General features: G+C 61.2%; 3 protein-coding genes across 4 annotated transcripts; 2 read left to right on the forward strand and 1 right to left on the reverse strand.

Moving 5' to 3' along the window:
• The first annotated feature begins 5,032 nt into the window (after nt 1-5,032).
• Nucleotides 5,033-10,877, forward strand: CUNH3orf84 (chromosome unknown C3orf84 homolog). The gene is made up of 4 exons (XM_036333824.1): nt 5,033-5,065; nt 5,796-5,909; nt 10,025-10,081; nt 10,397-10,877. The coding sequence occupies exons 1-4, from the start codon at nt 5,033-5,035 to the stop codon at nt 10,859-10,861; spliced, it is 669 nt and encodes a 222-aa protein (XP_036189717.1). The 3' UTR covers nt 10,862-10,877.
• Nucleotides 10,878-11,155: 278 nt separating this feature from the next.
• KLHDC8B (kelch domain containing 8B) lies at nt 11,156-16,441 on the reverse strand. The gene is made up of 6 exons (XM_036333580.1): nt 16,336-16,441; nt 14,857-15,349; nt 13,750-13,914; nt 13,204-13,428; nt 13,016-13,117; nt 11,156-12,659 (listed from the first exon to the last, which is right to left on the reverse strand). The coding sequence occupies exons 2-6, from the start codon at nt 15,230-15,232 to the stop codon at nt 12,463-12,465; spliced, it is 1,065 nt and encodes a 354-aa protein (XP_036189473.1). The 5' UTR covers nt 15,233-15,349; nt 16,336-16,441; the 3' UTR covers nt 11,156-12,462.
• A 2,647-nt stretch (nt 16,442-19,088) lies between these two features.
• Nucleotides 19,089-22,554, forward strand: CCDC71 (coiled-coil domain containing 71). Of its 2 annotated transcripts, none has more exons than XM_036333581.1 (2): nt 19,089-19,160; nt 20,868-22,554. In XM_036333581.1, the coding sequence occupies exon 2, from the start codon at nt 20,920-20,922 to the stop codon at nt 22,303-22,305; it is 1,386 nt and encodes a 461-aa protein (XP_036189474.1). In that variant the 5' UTR covers nt 19,089-19,160; nt 20,868-20,919; the 3' UTR covers nt 22,306-22,554. The 2 variants fall into 2 exon arrangements, with proteins under 2 accessions (XP_036189474.1, XP_036189475.1); XM_036333582.1 differs by having other exon boundaries at nt 19,094-19,131.
• Nucleotides 22,555-22,932: the final 378 nt, after the last annotated feature.

Raw genomic sequence — 22,932 nt, forward strand, 5'->3', positions numbered from 1 at the left:
TAATCTTCTGTAGAGAAACCTGTTACATTGAAGTTTCCTAATCTTCTAGGAAAACACGAATTTGGGTGTTTATAACCACTTCTTTTGCAAGAATGTGAAGTATACACCACAGGATCAAGTATGTGCCAGGCACAGCACTAGACACATTGCAAAATACATCTACACAGCCCAGCTATATGCCAGGTGCAGTGCTAGGTACATTGCAAGATACAAGGTTAATGATTTTGTGAGACAGGTATCTTTATCCTCAAATAAATTTATAAATGAAAGAGGAGACATTACAAAATAAAAGGCAATCTACAGAATGGGAGAAAATATTTGTAAATCACATATCTAATAAAAGTTTAATATCCAAAATGTATAAAGAATTTATATAGCCCTAGCTAGTTTGGCTCAGTGGATAGAGTGTTGGCCTGTGGACTGAAGGATCCCGAGTTCGATTCTGGTCAAGGGCACATGCCTGGGTTGCAGCTCAATCCCCACCAGGGGGTGTACAAATCAATACCAAAAAAACAAATGCCAAATGATTAAAATTGGGCAGAAGAGCCCTAGGTGCTTTGGCTGTTAGCACATCAGCCCTTGGACTGAAGGGTCTCGGGTTCGATTCCAGTCAAGGGTACATACCTGCTTAGGAGGCAACCATTCGATATATCTCTATGTGTTTCTCTCTCTTCCACCTGCTTCCTCCCTCCCACACTCCGAAAAGCAATGGAAAATTATCCTCAGGTGAGGATTAACAAGAAAAATTTTTTAATTTAGAAAGTATCTATATAAAAGGCTAATATGGTGTGTCCTTCCCTCCATCTGGGTAATGATGTCACATAGCAACGCCTGGCTTCCTCTCCCTAGCGACTAGCCTCCTTGGAATTTCTTCAGCCCAGGAACACCACTTGCTTTATAGCCAGGTGCAAACATTTTACACTTTATCCAAATGTCTGTGAAGTGTTTTCCCATGCCTCATCTCATTTGATCCTCACAGAAGTCCTGGAGTAGATAGGAGACTCGGTAGAAACCTATTTTCTTTTCATTAGCCGGAAAACGGAGATTTAGAAAGCTTAGAAACTTGACCCGACTGAAAAGAAGAAATGGCAGACCTTGAAAATGACTTCAGGTCTCACTGCACAGAATATAATCAAACACGGCTGCAGTTAAATATTTCACCCTTTGTTCTCCCTGCGTGATCTACAATAATAAGCTTTGTGTTGATATTTACTGCTGTGTTGCTGACAATTACCTAAAAGAGAAGTTGGGGTGCTTCACTGGGCTGGAAAAAGTTTAGCTAAATCATAAAGCAGGTCTAATTAAGCAAGTTTGTTCTATAACTATAAAAGGCTAAGCTGACTCGCGCATGTGCGATACATATCAAGCTCTTGCTGGCGCCAATCACACACGTGTTTCCATCTGTCACTGTCAATCATGAATTTGATTGACACTTCTATTATAAAAGGCAAATAGCGATATTAAAATATTTTAATTATTTTCCTTTCAATGTGCACGAATTCGTGCACCGGGCCACTAGTATACTATATATAATTGTTTACCTGAAATTCAAATTTAACTAGGTTCCTATATTTTTTAAATTTTTCAGTTATAATTTTCAATATAATTTTGTATTGGTTTCAGGTGTACAGCACAGTGGTTAGACTATCATGTACTTTACCAAACGGGTGGCCTATACTTTTATTTGCTAAACCTGACACCCCTACTCTACTGCCACCAGCTCAGACAGCTGCAATGACCTCCAAACTGTCCCCCTGGTTTCCCCTTATCCCACTTCACATTCTCTTCTCTACAAAGCAGTCAGTCCCTCGAACCTTAAGTCAGGTTATCCCTTTGCTCAACTGCTCCACTGCTTTACCCTCCTGAACACACAAGGCAGCGTGCTCCCGATCGCCTTCCGTGCCCTCTGCAGTCTCCCCTTAGCTTTGCCTCTCATCTGTGCTCAATCCCACACCCTTTATGGGGCTTCTCACTGCTGCTCCCCCTTGCTGGGCACACCCCAACTTCAACTCCCTGTTCCCTCCACTTGGTTCACTCCTCGCTCAAATATCAACATCATAGGCCTCCCCACCTCCTTTAGGTGTTCTCTCGATTATTTATTAAAATCATACCTCAACAACCACTATATCTCTCCCTTGCTTTTTCTCCACAGTACATCACCATTCTAATACACTATATATTTTAATTTATCTTGTTTTACATCAGCAAGCACACCCAGGCCTGCTGGAATATAATGTTAACCTTTTTGAGAACAGGAATTTTTGTCTGTTTTGTTCACTGCTATGTTCCCAGAATCTATAAATTGTACATGGCACCTAATAGATACTCAGAAAAGATTTACTATTAAATTAGAGGGGGAAAATACTTGGGATCTAAATTAAGACAATGGAGCAAAACTTTCCAAGTATCCACAGATTTAAAAATATATGATTGTTTTTAATTATTATATTTCAGGTCCTTAGATCAGCACAGACTTACTACATATTTTAAGAAGGTGAATTGAATGTTAGATTCCTGACTCAGGTTTACTTATTTCTTTGACAGCCCAAGTTTTTTCTTTTTTTAATATATATATATAATGTTTCCAAGAGGGAGCGAGATAGAAACATCGATGAGAGGGAATCATTGATCGACTGCCTCCTGCATGCCCCCCATTGGGGATCGAGCCCACAACCCTGGCACGTGCCCTTGACTGGACTCAAACCCGAGATCCTTCCGTCCCCAGGCCGACGCTCTATCCACTGGGACACACCAGCCAGGGCCGAGTTTTTTCTTCTACCCACATTAGCAGAAACCCCTCCTCCTCCTGTCTAGATTCAGACCATAATTTAAGGCCATTATCACTCATCTACAAGACAAACCCGCTTGTCTTCCACTTGTCTCTGCTGATGGGAGGAGTCATTTCTATAGCATGTGCTCCCCTAGTTCCAGATCTAACTTCCTTTTTTTTTTTTTTAAATATATTTTATTGATTTTCTACAGAGAGGAAGGGAGAGAGATAGAGAGTTAGAAACATCGATGAGAGAGAAACATCGATCAGCTGCCTCCTGCACACCCCCCACTGGGGATATGCCCGCAACCCAGGCACATGCCCTTGACCGGAATCGAACCTGGGACCCTTCAGTCCGCAGGCCGACGCTCTATCCACTGAGCCAAACCGGTTTCGGCGACTTCCTTTTGATTTAAAGTGTTTAGCTTTCTTGTCTTTAAAAAAAAGTTGTTTTTTTTGGGGGGGGGGGGCGGATAGAAACATCATTGATGGGCTGGCACTGGGGATGGGCCCGAAACCGGGCAGGTGCGCCGACTGGAAGGGAACCTGGACCCCGCCACCCGCTGAGCCCCCGCCCGGGGCGCCGCACTCGGTCCAGGGTCTGTGTCCCCGGCTCTGCGGTCCCCGCCCGCCGGCTCCCGGGCAGCGCTCCCCGCCCAGCGAGGAGAGGCGGCCTGTTCAGGGAGCGGGGAGGCGCAGTGGGTTTCCGGGGCTCCCCGGCTGGGTCCCAGGCAAGGAGGCGCCCCAGTGAAGGTGTGAGTCAAGAGCGCGGCCATTTCCACAGGAAGGGCCTGGGGGACACGGGGCTGAGAGGGGCCTCGGGGTGCAGCGAACCCTCTGCCGCCTTCAGGAGGCGCCCCAGGCCTCGGCGTCCCCGCTCCTCCCGGGGTAGCAACAGGTCCCTTCAGACGGCGGCGCCTCCGGCCTCGGCCCGCCCGCCTCACCCCCGCCCCCTTCTCCGCTCCAGCGCCACCCGTCGGCTTCCCGTCCACCCCGCTGCCGGGCTGGCTCCCTTCCCGCCTCCCCTGCCAGACTGGGGGGGGGGGGGGGACCCGAGAAAGCCGGCTCGGGCTCCCGGGGGGACCAGCGCCACAGCCCTCGCAGGGAGGCGCGGGGCCAGGAGCCGCGAGGGAACCAGCGAGGAAGCCTGGGCCCTGGAAACGCCCCTCGGGGCCCCTGGGAGGTCACTCGACTCGCCCCCCTCCCCGCGCCCCGAGAGCCGGCCCGAACCCCTCCCGCCGCCACTTCCGACCCGCACACGCCGACGCCGAGGGAGCCCTGCTCTTCCTCTGGCTCCCGAGCACCTGGCCGCGTGGAAGCCGACTAGGCATGTGCGGCCCCGCCCCCAGGGCCCGCGCTGACCAATGGGACCACGCCCCGCCCCCTGGGCCCGGCCCCTGCTGCAGCACGTGACTAACAGTTTCAACGGTTCTAACGGTTTTAACGGTTGGGATCCAGGCCGGCTTCACGCACGCGCGCCCCCTACTCACGCGCTCCCTCCGCCCACGCGCGCCCTCCGCCCACGCGCTCCCTCAGCCCACGCGCTCCCTCCGCCCACGCGCGCCCTCCGCCCACGCGCTCCCTCAGCCCACGCGCGCCCTCCGCCCACGTGCGCCGCGAGTCGTGCCCCAGTCCCTCTTCCCCGGCTGCCGCCCAGGCACCCCCCCCTCCCGCACGCTCAGGGGCCCCCCCGGAAGCCGCCTGCCCGCAGACTGCGGAGTGGGAGGTCGCCCAGGGGCCGGGGCGTGGCGGGGGAGAGGGCAGAGGGGACCCCGCTGGGAGCTGGAGCAGAGAGAAGGGGGAGTCAGCGCCCGGAGCCCCTGGGCGGGTGTGGGCGGAGGAGACGCTCTGCCGAGCCGCCCGGGCCGGAGGCGGCGGGCACCCGGGACCAGGCCGGCGAGGCTCCAGCCCTCGGTCCATGGCGCCGGCACTTGCCGGCTGCGGCTGGCTCCCCAGGGGCGGGCATCGATGTCTCCCTCCCTGGAAGCAGTCAAATCTATTTAAAAAGTAAACCGTGAGGCCCTAGCCGGTTTGGCTCAGTGGACTGAGCATCGGCCTGCGGGCTGAAGGGTCCCAGGTTCGATTCCGGTCAAGGGCATGTGCCTGGGTTGCGGGCACATCCCCAGTAGGAGGTGTGTCGATGTTTCTAACTCTCTATCCCTCTCCCTTCCTCTCTGTAAAAAATCAATAAAATATATTAAAAAAAAAAAAAAGTAAACCGCGAGGCAGGCGGGTCCCCGTGAGCACGGGCGGGGCGGGTGGATGGACGCGGATTGTGCCGAGGCCCAGGCCCGGGTGAGGCGGCGCTGGGGCCTAGGGGGCGGGGGCTGCGCCCGCGGCGTCTCTCTCTCTCTCTCTCTCTCTCTCTCTCTCTCTCTCTCTCTCTCTCTCTCTCGCCCGCACGGAGCCCGCAGCGGGCAGTGCCTGGCCGGGGCTCCACGGGACCTCCCTGGTGCTGGTGGTTCGGGACGGACGGGCGACCTGGCGGCCGCGTTCTCTGGTCCCGTCCGCTCCTCGCCCCGCCCCGCCCCGCCCCGTGGGCCCTGCTGGTCCCCCCGGTCTCCTGCCTCCGCGGCCGCCCCGGATGCTGAGCTCCGGGCGCCGGGACCGGGGCCCGCAGGGGAGGCCCGGGCCGCATTGTGCGGTCACAGCCCGTCGGTCCGGTCACCGGGCAACGCCAGGCCGCGGGCAACCTTCCGCCGAGGGGAGCGCGTTCCGCCCTCTCTCCCCGGAAGGATGCAGAGCGCGCTCGCGGGCTCCTGGGTAGGGTCCCCCGCCATCCCGAGGCCCCTCCCAGGGTCCAGCCGAACCGGTGACCCGCAGGCCCAGCTCCATCTCCCGCCGGCGCCCCCACCTCGGGTGCTTTTTGTTGGGTCAGAACTCCCACGAGCGGCCTCGAGCCTCTGGGGAGTGGGAGTGGGGTGGGGGTGGGGAGTGGGTGGGGTGGAGTGGGTGGGGGTATGGGTGGGGTGGAGTGGGTGGGGTGGGTGTGTAGGCCTCACCCACCCGCCTCCTCCCGCTGCAGCACAACAATGGCTTCTATGGGCACTACCGAGGCCAGTTCAAGAATGAGAGCGCCCTCGAGTACCGCCTGGCGGCCAAGCCCCAGCCCCCGACAATCTTCCTGCAGCGATGCAAGGTGGGCGCGGGCAGTGGGGGGGGGGGGGGCGTCTGCGGGCTCACCGCACCTGTCTCACCGCAGCTGTCTCACTGCACCTCTCACTGCACCTGTCTCACTGCAGCTCTCACTGCAGCTGTTTCACCGCACCTGTCTCACTGCAGCTGCCTCACTGCACCTGCCTCACTGCAGCTGTCTCACCGCAGCTGTCTCACAGCAGCTCTCACTGCACCTGCCTCACTGCAGCTGTCTCACCGCAGCTGTCTCACTGCAGCTCTCACTGCACCTGCCTCACTGCAGCTGTCTCACCGCACCTGTCTCACCGCACCTGTCTCACTGCAGCTGTCTCGCCGCACCTGTCTCACCGCAGCTGTCTCACTGCAGCTCTCACTGCACCTGTCTTACTGCAGCTGTCTCACTGCACCTGTCTCACCGCAGCTGTCTCACTGCACCTGTCTCACCACAGCTGTCTCACTGCACCTATCTCACTGCAGCTGTCTCACCGCACCTGTCTCACTGCAACTCTCACTGCACCTGTCTTACTGCAGCTGTCTCACTGCAGCTCTCACTGCACCTGTCTCACTGCAGCTGTCTCACCGCACCTGTCTCACCGCAGCTGTCTCACTGCAGCTCTCACTGCACCTGCCTCACTGCAGCTGTCTCACCGCACCTGTCTCACCGCACCTGTCTCACCGCAGCTGTCTCACTGCAGCTCTCACTGCACCTGTCTTACTGCAGCTGTCTCACTGCAGCTCTCACTGCACCTGTCTTACTGCAGCTGTCTCACTGCAGCTGTCTCACCGCAGCTGTCTCACTGCACCTGTCTCACCGCAGCTGTCTCACTGCACCTATCTCACTGCAGCTGTCTCACCGCACCTGTCTCACTGCAGCTCTCACTGCACCTGTCTCACTGCAGCTGCCTCACTGCAGCTGTTTCACTGCACCTGTCTCACTGCACCTGTCTCACTGCACCTGTCTCACTACAGCTGTAGTTAAAACCTTCCCACGGGTAGCAGCCACTCTCTTCTCCTCTCACGTGGCATGTAGGCATCTTATCCATGTCATTAAGACACAAAACAATTCCATTTTCTTCCAAACCAGGCTGACTGATTTCTAGCCTTCACCTGCCTGACTCTTGGGAAATGTCATTCTAGCTCTGGGTCATGGTGGGGCAGGCCGCTGGCGGTCCCACAACTGTGGGTCCCTGTCCAACACCCTCAGGCAGCACAGAGGGTCTGCCCTCAGCACCGGTGGCTGCAGACTGGCCGCCTCCGCGGGGCCCTTGCCTCCAACATGCAAACGGCCCCTCTCAGGAGACACCACCCCCCCCCGAAGGCCTCTTCAACCTGAGCCCCCCAGCCCCTGTGCCCCCCCTGCTCAGAGACCATGGATTCACCACTTGGTGGAAAAGGAGCCCTAGATGGTTTAGAACAAAGATGTAGGTGAAGTTCTGGGGCAGACACTCCGAGCTGGGTGGGGAGGGAAGGACCGTAGTCTTCCCAGGCCCCCAGGGTTTTTAAGTTCAAGCCTGTATTGAGACGATTGTAGATACATAAACAGTTGTGAGAAGTCATAGAGAGCCCTTCCACACTTTGCTCAGTTTCCCCCAGTGGTAACGCTGTGCAAAGCTATAGTAATAATATCACAGCCGGGACACTGACGGGCATGCACTCACCTGTCTCACCTGGATTCCCCAGCCTGACTTGTGCTTGTGTGTGGGCATGAAGATCTATAGCTTTTTCTTGCTGGTGTAGGTTTGTGTATCCCAACCACAGTCAAGACACATCACCAGGGTCCCTGGTGCTGCCCTCTTAAGACCACACCCACCGTCCCCCGCTCTCCGCCTTCCCTATCTCTAACCCCTGGCAGCCACCACTCTCTCCGTTTCTAGAATGTTGTCACTTCAAAGGGTCACCTAACTGGAAGGATAGAGCGTGCAACTCTCGGGATTGGTTTTCCTTACTCGGCGTGATTTCCTACACATCACCCAGCTGTGTGTGTGTCGATGCGTCATTCCTTTTCCTTACTGAGTAGCAGTCAGTGGCATGCATATGCCTGTTCATTTAACTCTTCACCTGTTACAGACTCTCTATCGGGGCTGACTCCAGTGTTGGGCTCTTACAGCGAAAGCTGCCATGGCCATTTGTGTACAGGTTTGGGTGAATATAGGTTTTCATTTCTTTGGAATAAATGCCCAGGAGTGCAGTTGCTGGGTCATAGAAGAGTTGTATGTTTAGTTTTAAAAACAAACGGCCAGACTTTTCCAGAGTAGCTGTAGCTTTCCCGTCCCTACCAGCCAGGTGTAAGGGGCCCAGTTTCTCTCCATCCTCACCAGCACTTGTCACCGCCTCTGTTTCTTATTTTAGTCATTATGATGGACGTGCTGTGACATCACACGGCGGTTAATCTTCATTTCTCGAATGTTTGGTGATGGTGAGCTTCTTTTCATGTGTCCTTGCCATCTGCATATCCTCTTTGGGGAGATGTCTTTGCCATGGGCCAGGGTTCTAACTGGATAGTTTGTTATTTTACTGCGGAGCTGTGAGAGGGCTCTATGGTTCTAGGTATTAGTCCTTAATTGAGTATGTGGGTTGCAAATATTTTCTCCAAGTTTGTAGCTTGTCTTTTTAGCCTCTTCATATGGACATTCACAAAGCAAAAGTTTTTCATTTTGATGAGGCCCAATTTATCAGTTTTTTATGGATCAAGTCTACGAACTTTGTCTGGCTTTAGATTCTGAGGATTTTCTCCTGTTGTTTCTTTTCTAAAAGGGCCCTGGGTTTTTAATCCCTGTGATGTCAGCTTGTTATGAGGACTGAAAGGTAAGGCTGGCTGGCTTCCCACCCTCCTGGCCCTTTTATTCTGGTTGGAGACCTGTTCTCACTGTCTAAGGTGGAGGTCCCCATGGAGGAGCTTGTCAAAGGCGCATACACAGGCTCCGCCCTGAACATTCTGGTTCAGAGATCAGGGATGAAGCTACCCCTGCCTTTTACTTAGGAACCTGCCATCAGCCACTGCTCATTCCCCAGCCCAGCCAAGACTGAACTCATCAGCCCAGGCCCTTCATTGGGCCAGGCACTGTTGTCCGGACGGAGTTACAGATGTGAGCAAGGCAGAGAGAACAGACAATAAGCAGCCAGAATAGATAGTCATGTAGATGTGAGAAGGTGAGAAATGCAGAGTTGGGGTGATGGGAATGCTGGAGTGGTGCTCAGTGCTCGAGGAAGACTTCCCAAGAAGAAGGGAAGGAGGAGTCACGGCCAGAAAAATCTCAAAGGCTGGAGGCGGACTTGGCTTTTACAAACAAGAGGGACCTTTGGCAAACAAGGGCTGTGAACGGACTCAGCATTAAGAGAGTTATTCTGCCTGCTAAGAGGACAGCAGATGGGGAGCAAGCTCGGGAGCAGGGATCCCAGGGGTGACGCTCTTGCAGTAACTCCGGCAGAGAGGAAGGTGGCGGGCCGGGGAAGCAGTGGCCATGCTGAGGCGCGCTCCGGGCCTGGTGCATGTTGAAGGACCAGGAGGATTCCTGGCCCTTGGGGGTAAGGTGAGAGGAGGAATCAAGCGCATTTGGCTGGATCAGCTGCCGTGGCCGGAGCTGGGAGGCTGTAGCCGGAGTGGGCTGGGGAATGATCCCGAGCTCAGCCGTGGGCTTGAGATGCCCATTAGACCAGCGGTCGCCAACCTCTCGGACCTCACGGACCACAGTGGAGCGCGGAGCACCGGTTGGCGACCGCTGCCTTCGATGTCTCCGGTTAGCTGCTGGGTCTGGAATTCAGAAAGGAGCTTGAACTAGAGAGAAAAGCGTCCATTTCCAGGTGATGTTCTGGGTCAGGAGCTTGGGCTGCTGATGGGGGAGTAGGTGCGGAGAGAGGGGAGGAGAGAACCACGCCTACTCCTGGGTGATGTGGAGGTGGGGGCTCCCCTAAAGCCTGACCACTCGCCCGAGGGCAGGAGGTCCTGAGGTGGCCCAGAGTGAGGTGTTGCTTTCGTTAGTATCTGCCCTTTGTGGGTGGCAGCAGGTTAGCAGTTTAGGACGGTGGCTCCTGGCACCTTCCCTCCATTGTGGGTCCTGAGGGAAGACCTCGGGGCAGGGAAGCACCGTTTCCCCCATGACCTTCTTCCTCTCTTTCCAGGAGCCAGTGCGGCAGCACTTCTTCTCCAAGCACGACAACCGCACTTCCTTCGACAAGGTGAGTGCGGGAGAGGAGGGGGGCCAGGCAGGGGGGTGGGGGGGCAGTGCGGGAGGGGAGGAGAGGAGGAGCGGGCCAGGCTGGTGCTGAGCCGGAAACAGCTGCTGCGGCTCCCCTGCCAGCCGGCCTGACTATGTGCAAGCCTCCCAGGGGCCACGGACGTGCTGGGGCCTCACTCCGGAATGGAGGCAGGCCCAGAGGCAGGGTTCAGGCCAGGCACAAGCCAGGCATCACCGGGCAGGCTTGGCTTTAGGGGGCACCCAAGGCCAAGCCTGGTGCCAGGACTGTGGGCCAAGGGCCCGTACCGCTGAGGAGGGTCCCTACTGCCTACTGCAGGGCATCGGGAGACGGAAAAACATGGAGCGCCTGTGTCAGCGGCACACCTTCCTGCACTGGGCCTCCAGCGAGCTGGAGCTCTACCAGCAGCGGCCCCTGGAATCCTCCTACCAGTCCACCTTCCGGTTATCCCCGGGACCCAGTGACGCCCCTCAGCGCCTCGTCCACTTTGTGCAGATCCACCACCCCCGCACCTGTACCACCTACCAGCAGAACTTCTGCCAGCCGTCCCAGAGCGGCCACTGTGGCGGCGACTGCGGGGGTCCCCCGGCCTCCGGCCCCAGTACCCGGACTAACCTCCCAAAGATCCCCGGGTCCAAACCGCTGCAGCATTACCTTCATGAGGGCGTCTCCGAGTGTCTAAACTGGTCCAGAGCATTAAACAAGGATGGCTGTTGCCCTGGCCAGTTGGCTCAGTGGATAGAGCGCCAGCCTGCAGACTGAAGGGTCGTGGGTTCGATTCCAGTCAACAGCACGTACCTCAAGGGCATGTACCTCAGTTACAGGCTTGATCCCCGGCCCCAGTTGGGGTGCATGTGGGAGGCAACCAATTGATGTGTGTCTCTCACGTCCGTGTTTCTCTCTGTGTCTCTTTCTCTCCCTTCCACTCTCTCTAAAAATCAATGGGAAAATATCCTCAGGTGAGAATCAACAAAAAAAGAATGGCTGACACCGAGGCCTCCCTGGCCTGTGCTTGTAGCCCAGGAGGGCGCAGAGCTGGAGCGCAGTAAGACACTGCCAGGCCTTATGCCCGGCTCCTATGGCACTGGTGCCCCTGGTGCCTATGTGCTGGGCAGGGGTTGTTGCCTTGGGAGCTCTGCCGTTGAGTGAGAAGGGGCACAGCCAGCAGGAGGCTATGGGTCCAGGAGGGTTACCATGGCCACAGCAGATGGGTTCTGGGACCCCAAATCCATTCTTGCAGCAAACCCAGCTGTGAGCCCCTCACACTCAGTGAGACTGCAGGAAGCCAGAGCCAGTGGCCCTAACTAATGGCAGCGAAGCCAGGACGACGAGGCGAGGGCCAGCAGCTTGGCTTCTCGGGGGCTTCACCTCTAGGGGTCTGGTGGCGGCTACACAGTCCTGCCCAGCAGACGGCTTCCCTGCAGCTGGGACGGAGGGAGGCTGTCCGCCACACCCCACGAGACCGTTGGCGGCGAGCAAGGTGTGGCCGAGATGCTGAGGCCCAGGCCTGGGGAGCGTCCTGCCCGCACGGTGTGTGGTCCTTTTCTGCTTGTCCTGCGAGGACCCCCACCATCCAGGACAGCGGGACAGCGGCCGCCCTGGGTCCCCAAGGAGAATCGGAGGCTGAGGAGGGGCTGAGACAGCAGACACTTTGGGTGCAGCAGCCGATCGAAAAGGCTCTTCTAGACCCTTATCCTTGGGACAATGGAAGCTCCACAGGAGGACAGGGCTGCGGGGGACAGGAGTCCACACCAGGGCCACACACCAGCTTTTAGCAGCATCTTTACTTCCATATCTGAACTCCCTGGGTCCTCACAACAGCCCTGTGAGGTAGGTAGGGCAGGAAGGTTTCGGAGATCCCCGTTTAGGTGAGGATGCTGAGGCACAGAGAGGTGAAATGACCGGCCCGAGGTCACACAGCCAACAGTGTAAAGGGCCCAAGGCTAACGTTTTTGACCCTTTGGAGGTTCCTGCGGTTGCTCTTCCATTCCCTCTGTGTCCCCCACCCTCCCCAACTCTCCTGGGTCCCCAGGGGCCTCCAAGGCAGGCTGGCAGGCAGGACTTCTCAGGAATAGTCACGGGGAGGCCTGGTCGACTCCAGGCAGGCACTGACCCTGCAGGGCTGAGGCCGGCTCTTCCCTCCCCCACTTCCCAATCGGACAGAGGGCCCGTAGGTCCCAGAGCAAGGGTCGGGGAGGCCAGGGCCATGAGTGAAGGGGGGTGAGGTGGTGGAAGCGTATGGGTACCCTACGCTATGGATGGCGCCTCCCGCCCGTCCCCACGGCTGTGTCACAGCGCCCGCATCCCACAGAGCAGCTGCCTCTGGCCCTGAGCTGCTCCAGGGGACAAGGTCCCCGCAGGATTCAGACCCCATCACGCAGACACAGAGCCTCCACAGCCTGGCTGGGACCCTGTGCCACGCCCCCGATGACAAACAGCCGGGGCCCCGCCTGCAGGCTGGAACAGGAGCAGCGGGCGGTGGGCATGGCGGGCAGCACTGCCCAGCGCCGCCGGGCAAGGCTGAAGCCCTCCGCGGAGCCCAGCGGGCACGGCTGGTTCCCTGCAGGAGACAGCGGTTGGGAGGCACAGGCTGAGGGGCGCCAGCTCCTTTGCTCCCTGAACCCAGCGTGTGGCCAGAAGGCATCGCCCCGGACGGACTGTCGGCCTCGCTGCTTCCTGCCCATTCCTCACCCTTCGTGTGCGCACTCCTGTTTCTACCTGCCACTCATTCGGCGGCCCCGAGGCCCCGCTGGCACACAATTCAGTCAGGGGCTGAGGACACCCTCGCTGGCTCCCCAGATCGGAAAGGGCAGCTCACAAGCCCCGAGCCCTGAGCCCAGAGACGGCAGGTGGTGCTCACGCTGGAGGCCACTCCTTCCTGCCCTGGGCTCCCCTGTCCCAGCCCCGCAGACTCACCAAGTCCCCCCACAGCCACAATGTAGCCCCCAAGGGCGCCGACCACAAAGTCGGCCCTCTTATCCCTCATGCGCAGGCCGCGGGGCAGCTTGGTCCAGGAGCCTGCAGGGGAGGGGAAGGGAGGGGAGGTCAGGGCGGGCCCCACGGGCCCTCCACGGCGGGAGGACACCCAGGACCGCCCTGCTCACCGCGCTCCAGGTCGAACGTCTCCACGGTGTTGACGAAGTGCGGGCGCGAGTAGAAGTTGTGGGGCCCAGGCTGCTGCAGGCCCCCCAGGCTGAAGACGCTGCCTTCGGCCATGGCGCAGCCGGCAAAGGCCCGGCGGCTGGGCAGGCTTGGGTGCCGGGTCCAGGTCCGGGCCTCCAGGTCAAAGGCCTCAAAAGCAGTCACGGGGAGCTTGCCCTGGCGGCCCCCTGCGATGGCATCAGGCACCTGGGAGGGAGGCTGGGCGCAGGCAGGCGCCTCCACCACCAGGTTGCTGAGGCTCGGCGCTGCCGCTCCAGCCACCAGCCAGCTGTGCAGCCAGGGCCTGGTCACCACCCTCCGCTGCTGGGCACTGAGTTTGGGTTTTCCAGTTCCAGCAGGTCCACCAGGGGCTGGAGCCTCGGAGCAAGCCTGGCTCACCCCAACAAAGCCTCCTTGTCCTGCCCCCCCAACTCAGCCTGATTCTAGCCAAAGCACAGGGTAGGGGCTCTGGGCTCCGGGCCCTTTGCCCACAGCCCCCAGGCGCTTACCCAGGACATAGATCTTGTTCCCGTGCAGGAAGGTGGACGCTCCGTAGCAGGGCGTGGGCATAGAAGGCAGTGAGAGCCAGCAGTCCTGGCGGGGCTCGTACACCCGGACCTGGGCCTGGGGGGCTGTGTCGGAGCCCATTCCGCCCAGAGCGTACACCAGGCCGTCTGCACAGAAAGGAGCAGGGCAGACGGTACCCCAGGCTCCCCAGGGCACCCACCCAGACAGCTGCCCTGGGGAGGCGGGAGACCCATGTTTGAGGTACCCTCCCCCGCAGGGGAAACCCATGCGCTGGCCTGGAGGGGGCGCTGGGAGAACCAGGATTCCTGCTCTGACCAGGGCCCCTCCAGTGGAGGGCGAGAGGCAGCCGATCTAATTATAATCTGTCTCCGTCTCCCTGGAGATGCTATGGCAACCAAGTCTGGCATCCAAGCAGAAGCAGACCTGGTCAGACCTGGAGGCCACAAGATGGGGCCTCCCTGGGGGAAGGAGGCTGGGGGATGGTTTAAGCCAGGGGTGGGGGGACCAGCTGGGGCCTGCAGGAGAGGAGTATTGGCCACAAGCCTTCTGCCCAGGAGCCCCACCAGCACCTCTGCACCCCACCTTTTCACTAGAGTAAGTTCTTGCCCTCTTATGTCTTCAAGGTCAGTTGGGGGCATGTCAGGGGCTCTGGAGGAGACAGCCAGTCAGCTGGGCGCTTCCATGGCAACTGTCCCCAAGCCAGGCTGGCCTTTGTCCACCTCAGGCTCCCTGATGTGTGTGGAGGGACAATCCCGTTGGGCTCTGCCCCACCTGCTCCCCCAGACTATTTATAACCAGGAGCGTCCTTGCGCACCCCCCCCCCCCTCCGTCTCTGAGAGAAGAGGAATGGACGGGGCGGAAGCGGCTGGTCCTCCCTCCTACGGGGCCAGCCTCCCTCCTCCCCGCTGGGAAAGGCAGTGCAGGGTCTGCAGCCCAGCTCAGAGCGAGGCAGGGGCGGGCACAGGAGGCCAAGCCCTGTCCCAGGCGCCCAGGCTAACGCAACAGCTCCTGCCCAGCTCTAAGGGAAGGAACCAGTGGGAAAACGCAGGGAGTTGGGGCACCAAGAGCCCTTCCTGGGAGCCACTCACCTCTCTCCACAGCGGCGATGCCCATGGCGGCCTGTGGGAGGGTGGCCCGATGCTCCCAGCGGCCCTCATCGGCCAGGAAGGCCTCCACGGCAGCTACTGGGCTCTGGCCCTCGTCCACACCTCCCACCACTAGCACTTGCTTGCCCAGCACCACAGCGGCCGCGCCAGCCCGAGCAGTGGGCAGGGGTGCTAGTGCCAGCCATGTGTGTGAGGCCATGTCCAGGGTCTCGGCAGTGTCCAGGGGCAGCCCAGCCCGGCCACAGCCCCCCAGCACTAGCAGGTGCCCATCCTGGTGTGCGACCGTGCCATACACCCGGCAGGTGGGCATGGGTGGGAACACCTGCCAGGCAAAGGCCCGGCTACCCCCTGCAGCCATGGTGTTCACCTCATTGGCAGGCCATGCTACTGCTCAGGCTGCAGGCCTCGCAGATTCCAGCCTCATCTTGACCACCAGGTTAAAGGGTGTCTGACAGCCCAGGGCACATGCCTTCTCCTGGAGGAGAGAGGGAGACGGGTCAGGCCCCTGACCTGCTCTCAGAGGCCAGATGAGCAGCCTGTAGCTTCGGGCCGGAATCCCCGGTGGGAAAGGAGGAATGGGACCCCCTGGCTGGCTAGCAAGCCACCGTGGAGGCCCACCCACCTGGAGTGGGCAGGGTGCAGCTCCCAGACCCCGGGCCTCTCCCTCCTCCCATGGGCGTGTGGGATTCCCTACCACCCCCTGTCCCCTGCTCGCCTCCCCTTGGCCACCCCTCGGTCTCTGAGAGAAGAGAATGGACGGGGCAGGCAAGCGGCTGGTCCTCCCTCCTGCGGGGCCAGCCTGGGCGCTGCCTCCCACCTCCGCTGGGAAAGGCAGTGTCGGGTCTGCAGCCCAGCTCAGAGTGAGGCAGGGGCGGGCACAGGAGGCCAAGCCCTGTCCCAGGCACCTCAGAGCTCCCTGGTCAGACCCGGTCTCGATGGAAGGTAAGGGGACGAGGACAGGGCTCTCCACTCTGTAGGAGCGGACTCCTGCGTGCCCCCCTCCTGGCTTCCTCTGCGCCTGGGCAGCCATCAGGTCTCCCACTGCCACCAGGGATCCAACTCCAGGGCACCCACAGCCCCTCTGGGAGCCACGAGCTCACCCACTCCCCCCAGCAAAAGGCCACCACCAGGATGTCTGGGCCTGGAGGCCAGGATCCCGCACTCCCCCTTGGGGTCCACCCTCCGCAGCTGGTGTTCTCAGCCCCCCAGGCCAGCTCCCTGGTGTCCACACGGGGGAGGAGGAGGATCCAGCAGGAATGGGCAACTGGACCTCTGCGCCCCTCACAGCAAACACCCAGCCCCCCAGCCTGTCCCTTCTGGAGGGACACACTCCTGGGACCCCAGGCGCCGGAGCCTCCAGCCCCAAACTTCCAGCCCGCGGGAGGGCGGGGGGCGGGTCCCGGCGAGCGCGCTTGGGGCTCACCCTGCGCCCTAAACTTCCCCAGTTCCCGCGGGACTCACCGGCCGGGGCTCCGGCGCCGCCGGGGCGCGGGGTCCGGTGTCCGGGCTCCACCGGCTCCGGCTGCGGCTGGGGCTGCGTCCAGGCTCCGCGGGGCTCTGGCTCGGCTCCGGCGCGGGGCGGGGCTGGACGGGGTCCGCCCTCTCCCCCTCCCGACTCGGGGACACCTCCCCCACCCCCACCCCCACATTAACCCTGCACCTGCCACGGCTGCAGCTCGGCGCCGACCCACGGCCACACGCAAACGGGTGAGCAGAGAGATGGACGAGTGGACACTGGGCTTTCCCAGAGTTGAGGGTCCGACACGGGGGGGGGTGGGGGATGAGACCGCGGTGACAGCACACGTGTACGGTGGGGGCCGCTCCGAGCGGGCGGCCTCTGAGCAGCCGGTGGAGGGAAGGGCGTGGGGCCTGCAGAGCCGGGGCCTGGGGGGCCGGGCCGCCCACGGCCACTGAACTTGGAGGAGCCCGACCACAGGCTCCCAGGCGGCGCCCCCTGGAGGTCCCTTGGGGCGTGGCCTGCTCTCTGGCGGGTGCGGCCCTTCCCCAGGCACAGAGCGGGCACCGGGCAGGTCCCAACAGGTGGAGGCCGCAGGGCTGCGGGAGCAGGGCCGCTGTCCTCAGTGCTGACAGCCTTTCTGCAGCCTGCGGGGGAGGGGGGCGGGAAGGGGAGGAGGGGGTCCTGGAGTTGGGGAGGGGGGGGTTGCTCTGAGCAGGGGCTGAACTTGCAGTCAGAGGCCAAGGGACCTTCCAGCAGGGGTTCGGCCTCAGTCTGCAGCGCCGGAGCCTGGCTGTTCTGGGACCCAAGTCATGTTGTGACTGTCCGTGCTCAGGGTCCTGGCCTCGCCTCTAGCCAACGCTGGGGCCGAGCACGGGCAAGTTGGCATGACGAAGGACTACCCACCTCAGACCCAGGCCCTGGCCCATCTTCTGAGTGTTCGAGAGTATTGGCGAAGTCTGGGAGCTGGCAGACCATCTTACAGGTCAAGGGTCACCTATGAGGAGAGGTCCTGCCCTGGCCGATTAGCTCCGTTGGTGAGAGTGTCACCCTGATACGCCAAGGCTGCAGGTTCGATCCCAGTCAGGGCACAAGAATCAACTGGTGAGTGCATAAACGAGCGGAACAACAAGTCTCTCTCTCAAATCAATAAATAAAAATTTTAAAGAACGAAGAAGTAGTCCTGTGGCTGTGTGTGCTCGTTGCCTTCCTGCCTCTCTTTCCTGGACAGTGTCTGTCCCCGGGTGTCCCTAGACCAGCCGTGGGCAAACTACGTCCCACGGGCTGGATCCGGCCCGTTTGAAATGAATAAAACTAAAAAAAAAAAAAGACCGGACCCTTTTATGTAATGATGTTTACTTTGAATTTATATTAGTTCACACAAACACTCCATCCATGCTTTTGTTCTGTCCCTCCAGTCCAGTTTAAGAACCCATTGTGGCCCTCGAGTCAAAAAGTTTGCCCACCCCTGCCCTAGACGCACACCTGGAGACAAAGGTGCAGGTGCCTGTCGTCACTGGAGGTGAGGCCAGGAAGCAGCAGGACAGCACTGCGAGCAGCTGGGACCCAATCCCCCAGGCCAATGTGGGACACGGGCCTCCCGTTCCACCCCAGAGTGTGGGCAGAGCCTTGTCTGTGAGCAAAGCGGCCGCAGCCACTCGCAGAGGCTGGCGGCTGGAGAACCTGCCCCGGAAACGGTGGTCCAGGTCAGCGGCAGATCCTGGCCAGGCTGCTGTGCTTCACTCCACTGGGCTCCGACCCGCTCACCACGTAGGGAACTCCGTCCCCTTCCTCCTCGGTTGGTTCACGCTGCCCTACAACCCCCCGCACAGCGCCCACGATTCCCTCTCCAGGCCCCTTCCCCTCGCCTTTCCCGCCATGAAGCACTGGAAAGCCTCCTGTCTTTAGAGACCCCCCAGCACCCCAAGGCCCGCCAGCCTCTCCGTCCTCCCTCCAGTCAAACTCCCGAAGCCGGCTGTTCTCACGGCCCGCCACCGGGGTTCCGCCCCGCATGTCTGCTGCCACGGCTCCCCCAGAACAGCGCTTGCAGAGTCACCATGGAACCCCCTGCAGCTAAAACTTCAGGGGCCTTTGTCTCAGCCCAAGTGTCCGGGGATCCCGGCGACTCTGGCTTCCGCCAGCTGCTGTGCTGCCTCTCTCCCCTTCATCCCCAGGAAGCGGCCCCCCAAGATCCGCCCTGGCCTTTCTCCTCTGCACACAGGCCGCCTCGGGCTGGGTCGCTCCCGGGCCACTGGCCTCACTCGCATCCAGATCTCCACCAGGTGCCCCTGCTCAGGCGGACAGGGCCCGGGGCCATCGCTCGGGGCTACGGAAGATGCCGGCGCAGAGCCAGGGGAGGACTGGGATGACCCTCATCCCCTCTAATCCCAGGTGCGCCTCCGGGGTTGGTACCCGCCTGAGCCCAGCTCAGGCCAGACTTGGCTCTGATGGCAGCTCCCCGAGGTCCGTCTGGGACAGACCGGCACCCAGAGGCGGGGACCAGCCTCCGGGCGTCTCAGAGCCCCCGCCCCGGCCCCTCCTCTCCGCCCGGTTCACGTCTGAAGGGACCCGGCCCGGTCCCGCCCGGAGCGCCCCGGCCTCGGGCTCCCGCACCGACGGCCCCCGCGGCTGCTTCCTCCAGGAGCGCCCCCCGCAGGGACCCACCCGCCCCGCCCCCACTTGGGGGAAACCGGGGTCGGGGTCAAAGGTCAGCAGGGCGGGCCAGGTCCCGGAAGCGGAAGCGCAGCGCACTTCCGGCGCTCAGCGGGCGGCCATGTTGGAGCGGCGGAGGCGGCGCAGAGGTGCGTCCTGGGTCCCCGCGGCGGCGCCGGTAGGTTGGGGCCGTGGGCCTGGCCGCGCCGCGGAGGGTCCGCCCGCGGGACGCCCGGCTCTGCCGCCCCCACGCGACCCCCGCCCGGCGCCCACCGGCGGCTGCGCGCCCTGTCGGCGGCCCCGCGCGGCTCCTGCCTCGGAGACCCCGCTCCTCGGGCCCCGGGGACTCCATTCCCCGCCTGGCCACCCGCCGGGTCCCCGGTGGGCCTGTCCCTTCTCCCGTCGTCCGTCGGCTCCCCCGCCGGCCCCGGGCAGATGGGAAGGGGGTCGGGGCCGGGCTGCCCGGTGTCGGGAGCTTCTTGGAAAGGCCCCCGGGGCTCCGAGCACCTGGGCTCCGAGCACCCGCGTCTCCCCTGCCGCCTGCGCCTGGTGTCCGCCCTCCCGGGTCTGTGCTCAGACCCGAGCTGCACCCGGGAAAGTAGCACAACTAGAGCCACGTGCAAGGCTGCGCTCGGAGTGTGGCCTCGGGAGGGAAGCGCCCGGCACCTGCGGGTCCGAGATGTCCCTCCGGGGGCTGCCCTGGGCGGGTGGGAAGAGCGGCTGATCCCGCTGGTCCCGTCACGCTCCCCGCTCCCCGCGCCCAGCCAGCTGCCCCGGCCCCACTGCGGGGCGGGCGAGACCTCAGTCATGATTGACAGCCCGCGGCTTCTTCCCGGAGCTGGGGCAGCCCGGCTGGCGGTGCCGCGGTGGGCCCTGCAGCCCCCTCGGCAGGGCAGCCCACATCCCCTGGCCCCCGGCCTGCGTGCAGCCTCTGCTCCGCTCTCAAACCCTGGGCTCTGGCTCTGGCTGCTCGGCCCCCCGGCCGCCTGACTGCCTAGAGCTGTGTGGTTCGCATGTGCTACTCGCCAGTCTTTTTAGTTTCTGTTGAAGGCGAGCCTGGCTGGCCTCCATGACTCCAGTGCTGGGGCCTCCACGTGGCCTGTCGGGAACTGAGAGCAGAAGGTCTGGTGGGCAGGGAGGTTTGCCCCTGGGCTCCTGACTCGCTGCAGCTTGAGGGAGGGAGATGGGCATGGACGTGGGGTGGAGGTCTGGGCCCTTGGCCAGCACTCAGGGCTTGTGTTGTCCTGCTTTCCCCTGTTCTTTTGAACTCAGGGTCCCAGCCCTGACCACAGACTCCGTCACCCCAAGTGTGTGTCACTCTGTCTCACATTGGAGCCATCGCGTAGGCTGCGCCCTTTGCCATGTCCATCTGGTCCCTTCCTGTTCATCACTCAGTCCCAGCCAGGGGCCGCCTTTCCCAGGAACCCTTTCCTGACCCCTTGGTGAGCTCCACTGGGTACCGTGTGCCCTCCCATCCACCTTGATGGTGTCTCTGTCTTGCCTTCTGTGCACGGCTCCTTGAGGACAGATATTCACTCGTGTTCCCAGGGTTGAGTCTAATGCTAGATTTCTGGCCCCAGAAAATACAGACTTGAATTCAAACAGGCTAGCTGAGCCCAGGTCTCTTCAGGGACACAGCGGCCGGTTGGGTGGCTCTGACGAGCTTGTGGGCAAATATCCTGAAGAAGCTGCCTCTGACCCACAGGGGTCCTCTCCCACCCCCAGCCCCCACCCTGCTGCCCGGAGGGGTCAGGAGAACATCGTTTGCTTCGTGGAGTGGCTCACTCTGCCAGGCCTCTGTCGGTGGGTGCTCTGGGCAGTGCAAGCCCTGACTGACCCCTTTCTCCATGCTGTTCTTATTGACTCGTTTCCTCTTGCCTTGCAGGTGCCGAGCGCTGGTTTGCAGACAACCCGGACAGGCCTGCAGTGCCAATGCCATGAGCGTGGCACAGCATGTGGAAGAGAAAGCTGTGCACTCGTGGTCCCGGATCTCCACGGCGGGGAAGAAGGCACTGGAGGAGGCGCTGCTGGTCTTTAACCCCATGAGCCAGGATCTCAGTGCCACGGAGGCCCAGCTGGTGGCCTTCCTGCAGGGCCTGCGAGAGGATGGCTTCCAGCCAACCATCCTGCGCAGCGGTGATGTCTACGGCTATAGTTCGTGCACGGCCACACCGCCAAGCCAGACGAAGCTGCACGCTCGTGCCCCCATCCCAGCCACCACGTCACCTCCAGCCAGTGCTCCCCGAGCTGCTGTGCGGCTGCCCGCAGGCCGGGCCACGCTGCTGCCCATGCCGCTGCCGGGCAGGCTGGCCAAGGCGTCCACACCAGCCCTCGCCAAGCATTCCGCCACCAACCTGCTGCTGAGCTCCCTGAAGGAGTCCAGTGCCAGCCACGCCCGGGACACGGCCATGGGCTTCCCCACCCACCTCTATCCAGGTGTCTACCCTGCCATGCGGCTCTCCGTTGTCCTAGAGGCCCTGGTTCCGCTCAAGACTCCCGTGCCCCACTTGGGTGCCAAGCGCGCGACCCAGTCGCTGCAGCTCTCCCTTGCGGACTCTCCCCTGAAGCTGCGGGAAGGTCCCGGAAAGGGGCTGGCGGTTCCCGGGAAAGTCACCAGCAAGGGCCCTAAGTGTGTGATTCGCAGGGGCCCCAGTGCTGGACCCCAAGAAAGCACGGGGCCTCAGAGCAAGACCTGCAAAGCCACTGGATCCCTCCTTGGCCCACAAATGAAAGGTGTCTCTGCCTTGAGCACCAAGACAGCCCAGGCCAAGGCAGCTCAAACACTAGCCAGAGTTGCCTGTGCCCAGGCCATGGCGGCTCACACTCAGGCCAAAGCTGCCAAGGCCAAGGCCAAGGCCAAAGCCAGGGCAGCGCGGGCCAGGGCCAAGGCAGCATGGATCAAGGCCAAGGCCAAAGCCAGGGCAGCGCGGATCAAGGCCAAGGCCAAAGCCAAGGCAGCGCGGGCCAGGGCCAAGGCTGCTCGGACCCAGCCCAGGGGCCGGGGCCGGGGCCGGCTGAAAGGGTCTGTTCAGGCCAGGACTGCGAGGAAAGGCCAGAAGAGGAGCCCTGGGACTGGGGGGCAGAAGAGGAAAAGGACTGAGGAGGCAAAAGATCATCTTCCCCAGAAGAGAGCCCGGCTTGGGGCCCGGTCCCCGAAGGCACGCCTGCGCCTTGGAACATCCAAGCTGCTGACATTCCGGGCCTTCAAGGTGGACCAGCGGTCCTCGGACGACGAAGTGCGGCAGCAGGCTCAGCGTGCCCTCCGCGTGAACCTGTCCCCTGTGATCCGGCTCCAGCCGCTGCTGCCGCAGCCAGTACCCTGACTTCTTCACCCAGCAATGTTTGGGGGAACTAAGTCCAGCTGTCCGTGTGGTCAGTGGCACAGTGTGCAATGCCTGTGGACTCCACAACCTTGAGGACTCCGGGTGCCTCTCCAGGGCCCTGGCAGCCACCAGCCTTCCAGACCGGAGGGTGGGGGGCTGGTGGGGGGGCAGTAGGGGGCAATCACTGTGACTTGCTGCTCTTCAGGGTGTACGTCCACGGTTCCATCTATCACGTTTTATACCTTTCCACCTCCCGGCCTCCCTGCCTGCCGTCCATGTCTGTGTGTGGCTGCGGTGAGGGGTCCTGGCAGCCGAGGGCGGGCCTCCATGCTAGTGAGGGGACACCACGGGAAGGCAGCCTCCAGGCCCCCGGGTACCCTGCCCTCTGGTGCAGGGGCTCCTCAGGGCAAGGGCAGCGCCATTCAGGTGGTTTGTTACCCAGATTGGACCCCATGTGGGAGGAAAACGGAGCGGGGGAAACAGGCACCTTGCCAGTTTCTAGGTCAGGGAAGGGGCTTTGTGGTCCCGCTCCCCAGGGGTGGTGCAGACAGCCTGGCCTTGGCTTCCAGCCTGGCTTTGGCTGAAACTTTTGGCTTTGCCTGGGTTTCTTTGGCCCCAAATGACCTG

This window comes from Myotis myotis, unplaced genomic scaffold (genome assembly GCF_014108235.1).
Source record: "Myotis myotis isolate mMyoMyo1 unplaced genomic scaffold, mMyoMyo1.p scaffold_m19_p_13, whole genome shotgun sequence".
Taxonomy (NCBI): Eukaryota; Metazoa; Chordata; class Mammalia; order Chiroptera; family Vespertilionidae; genus Myotis; species Myotis myotis.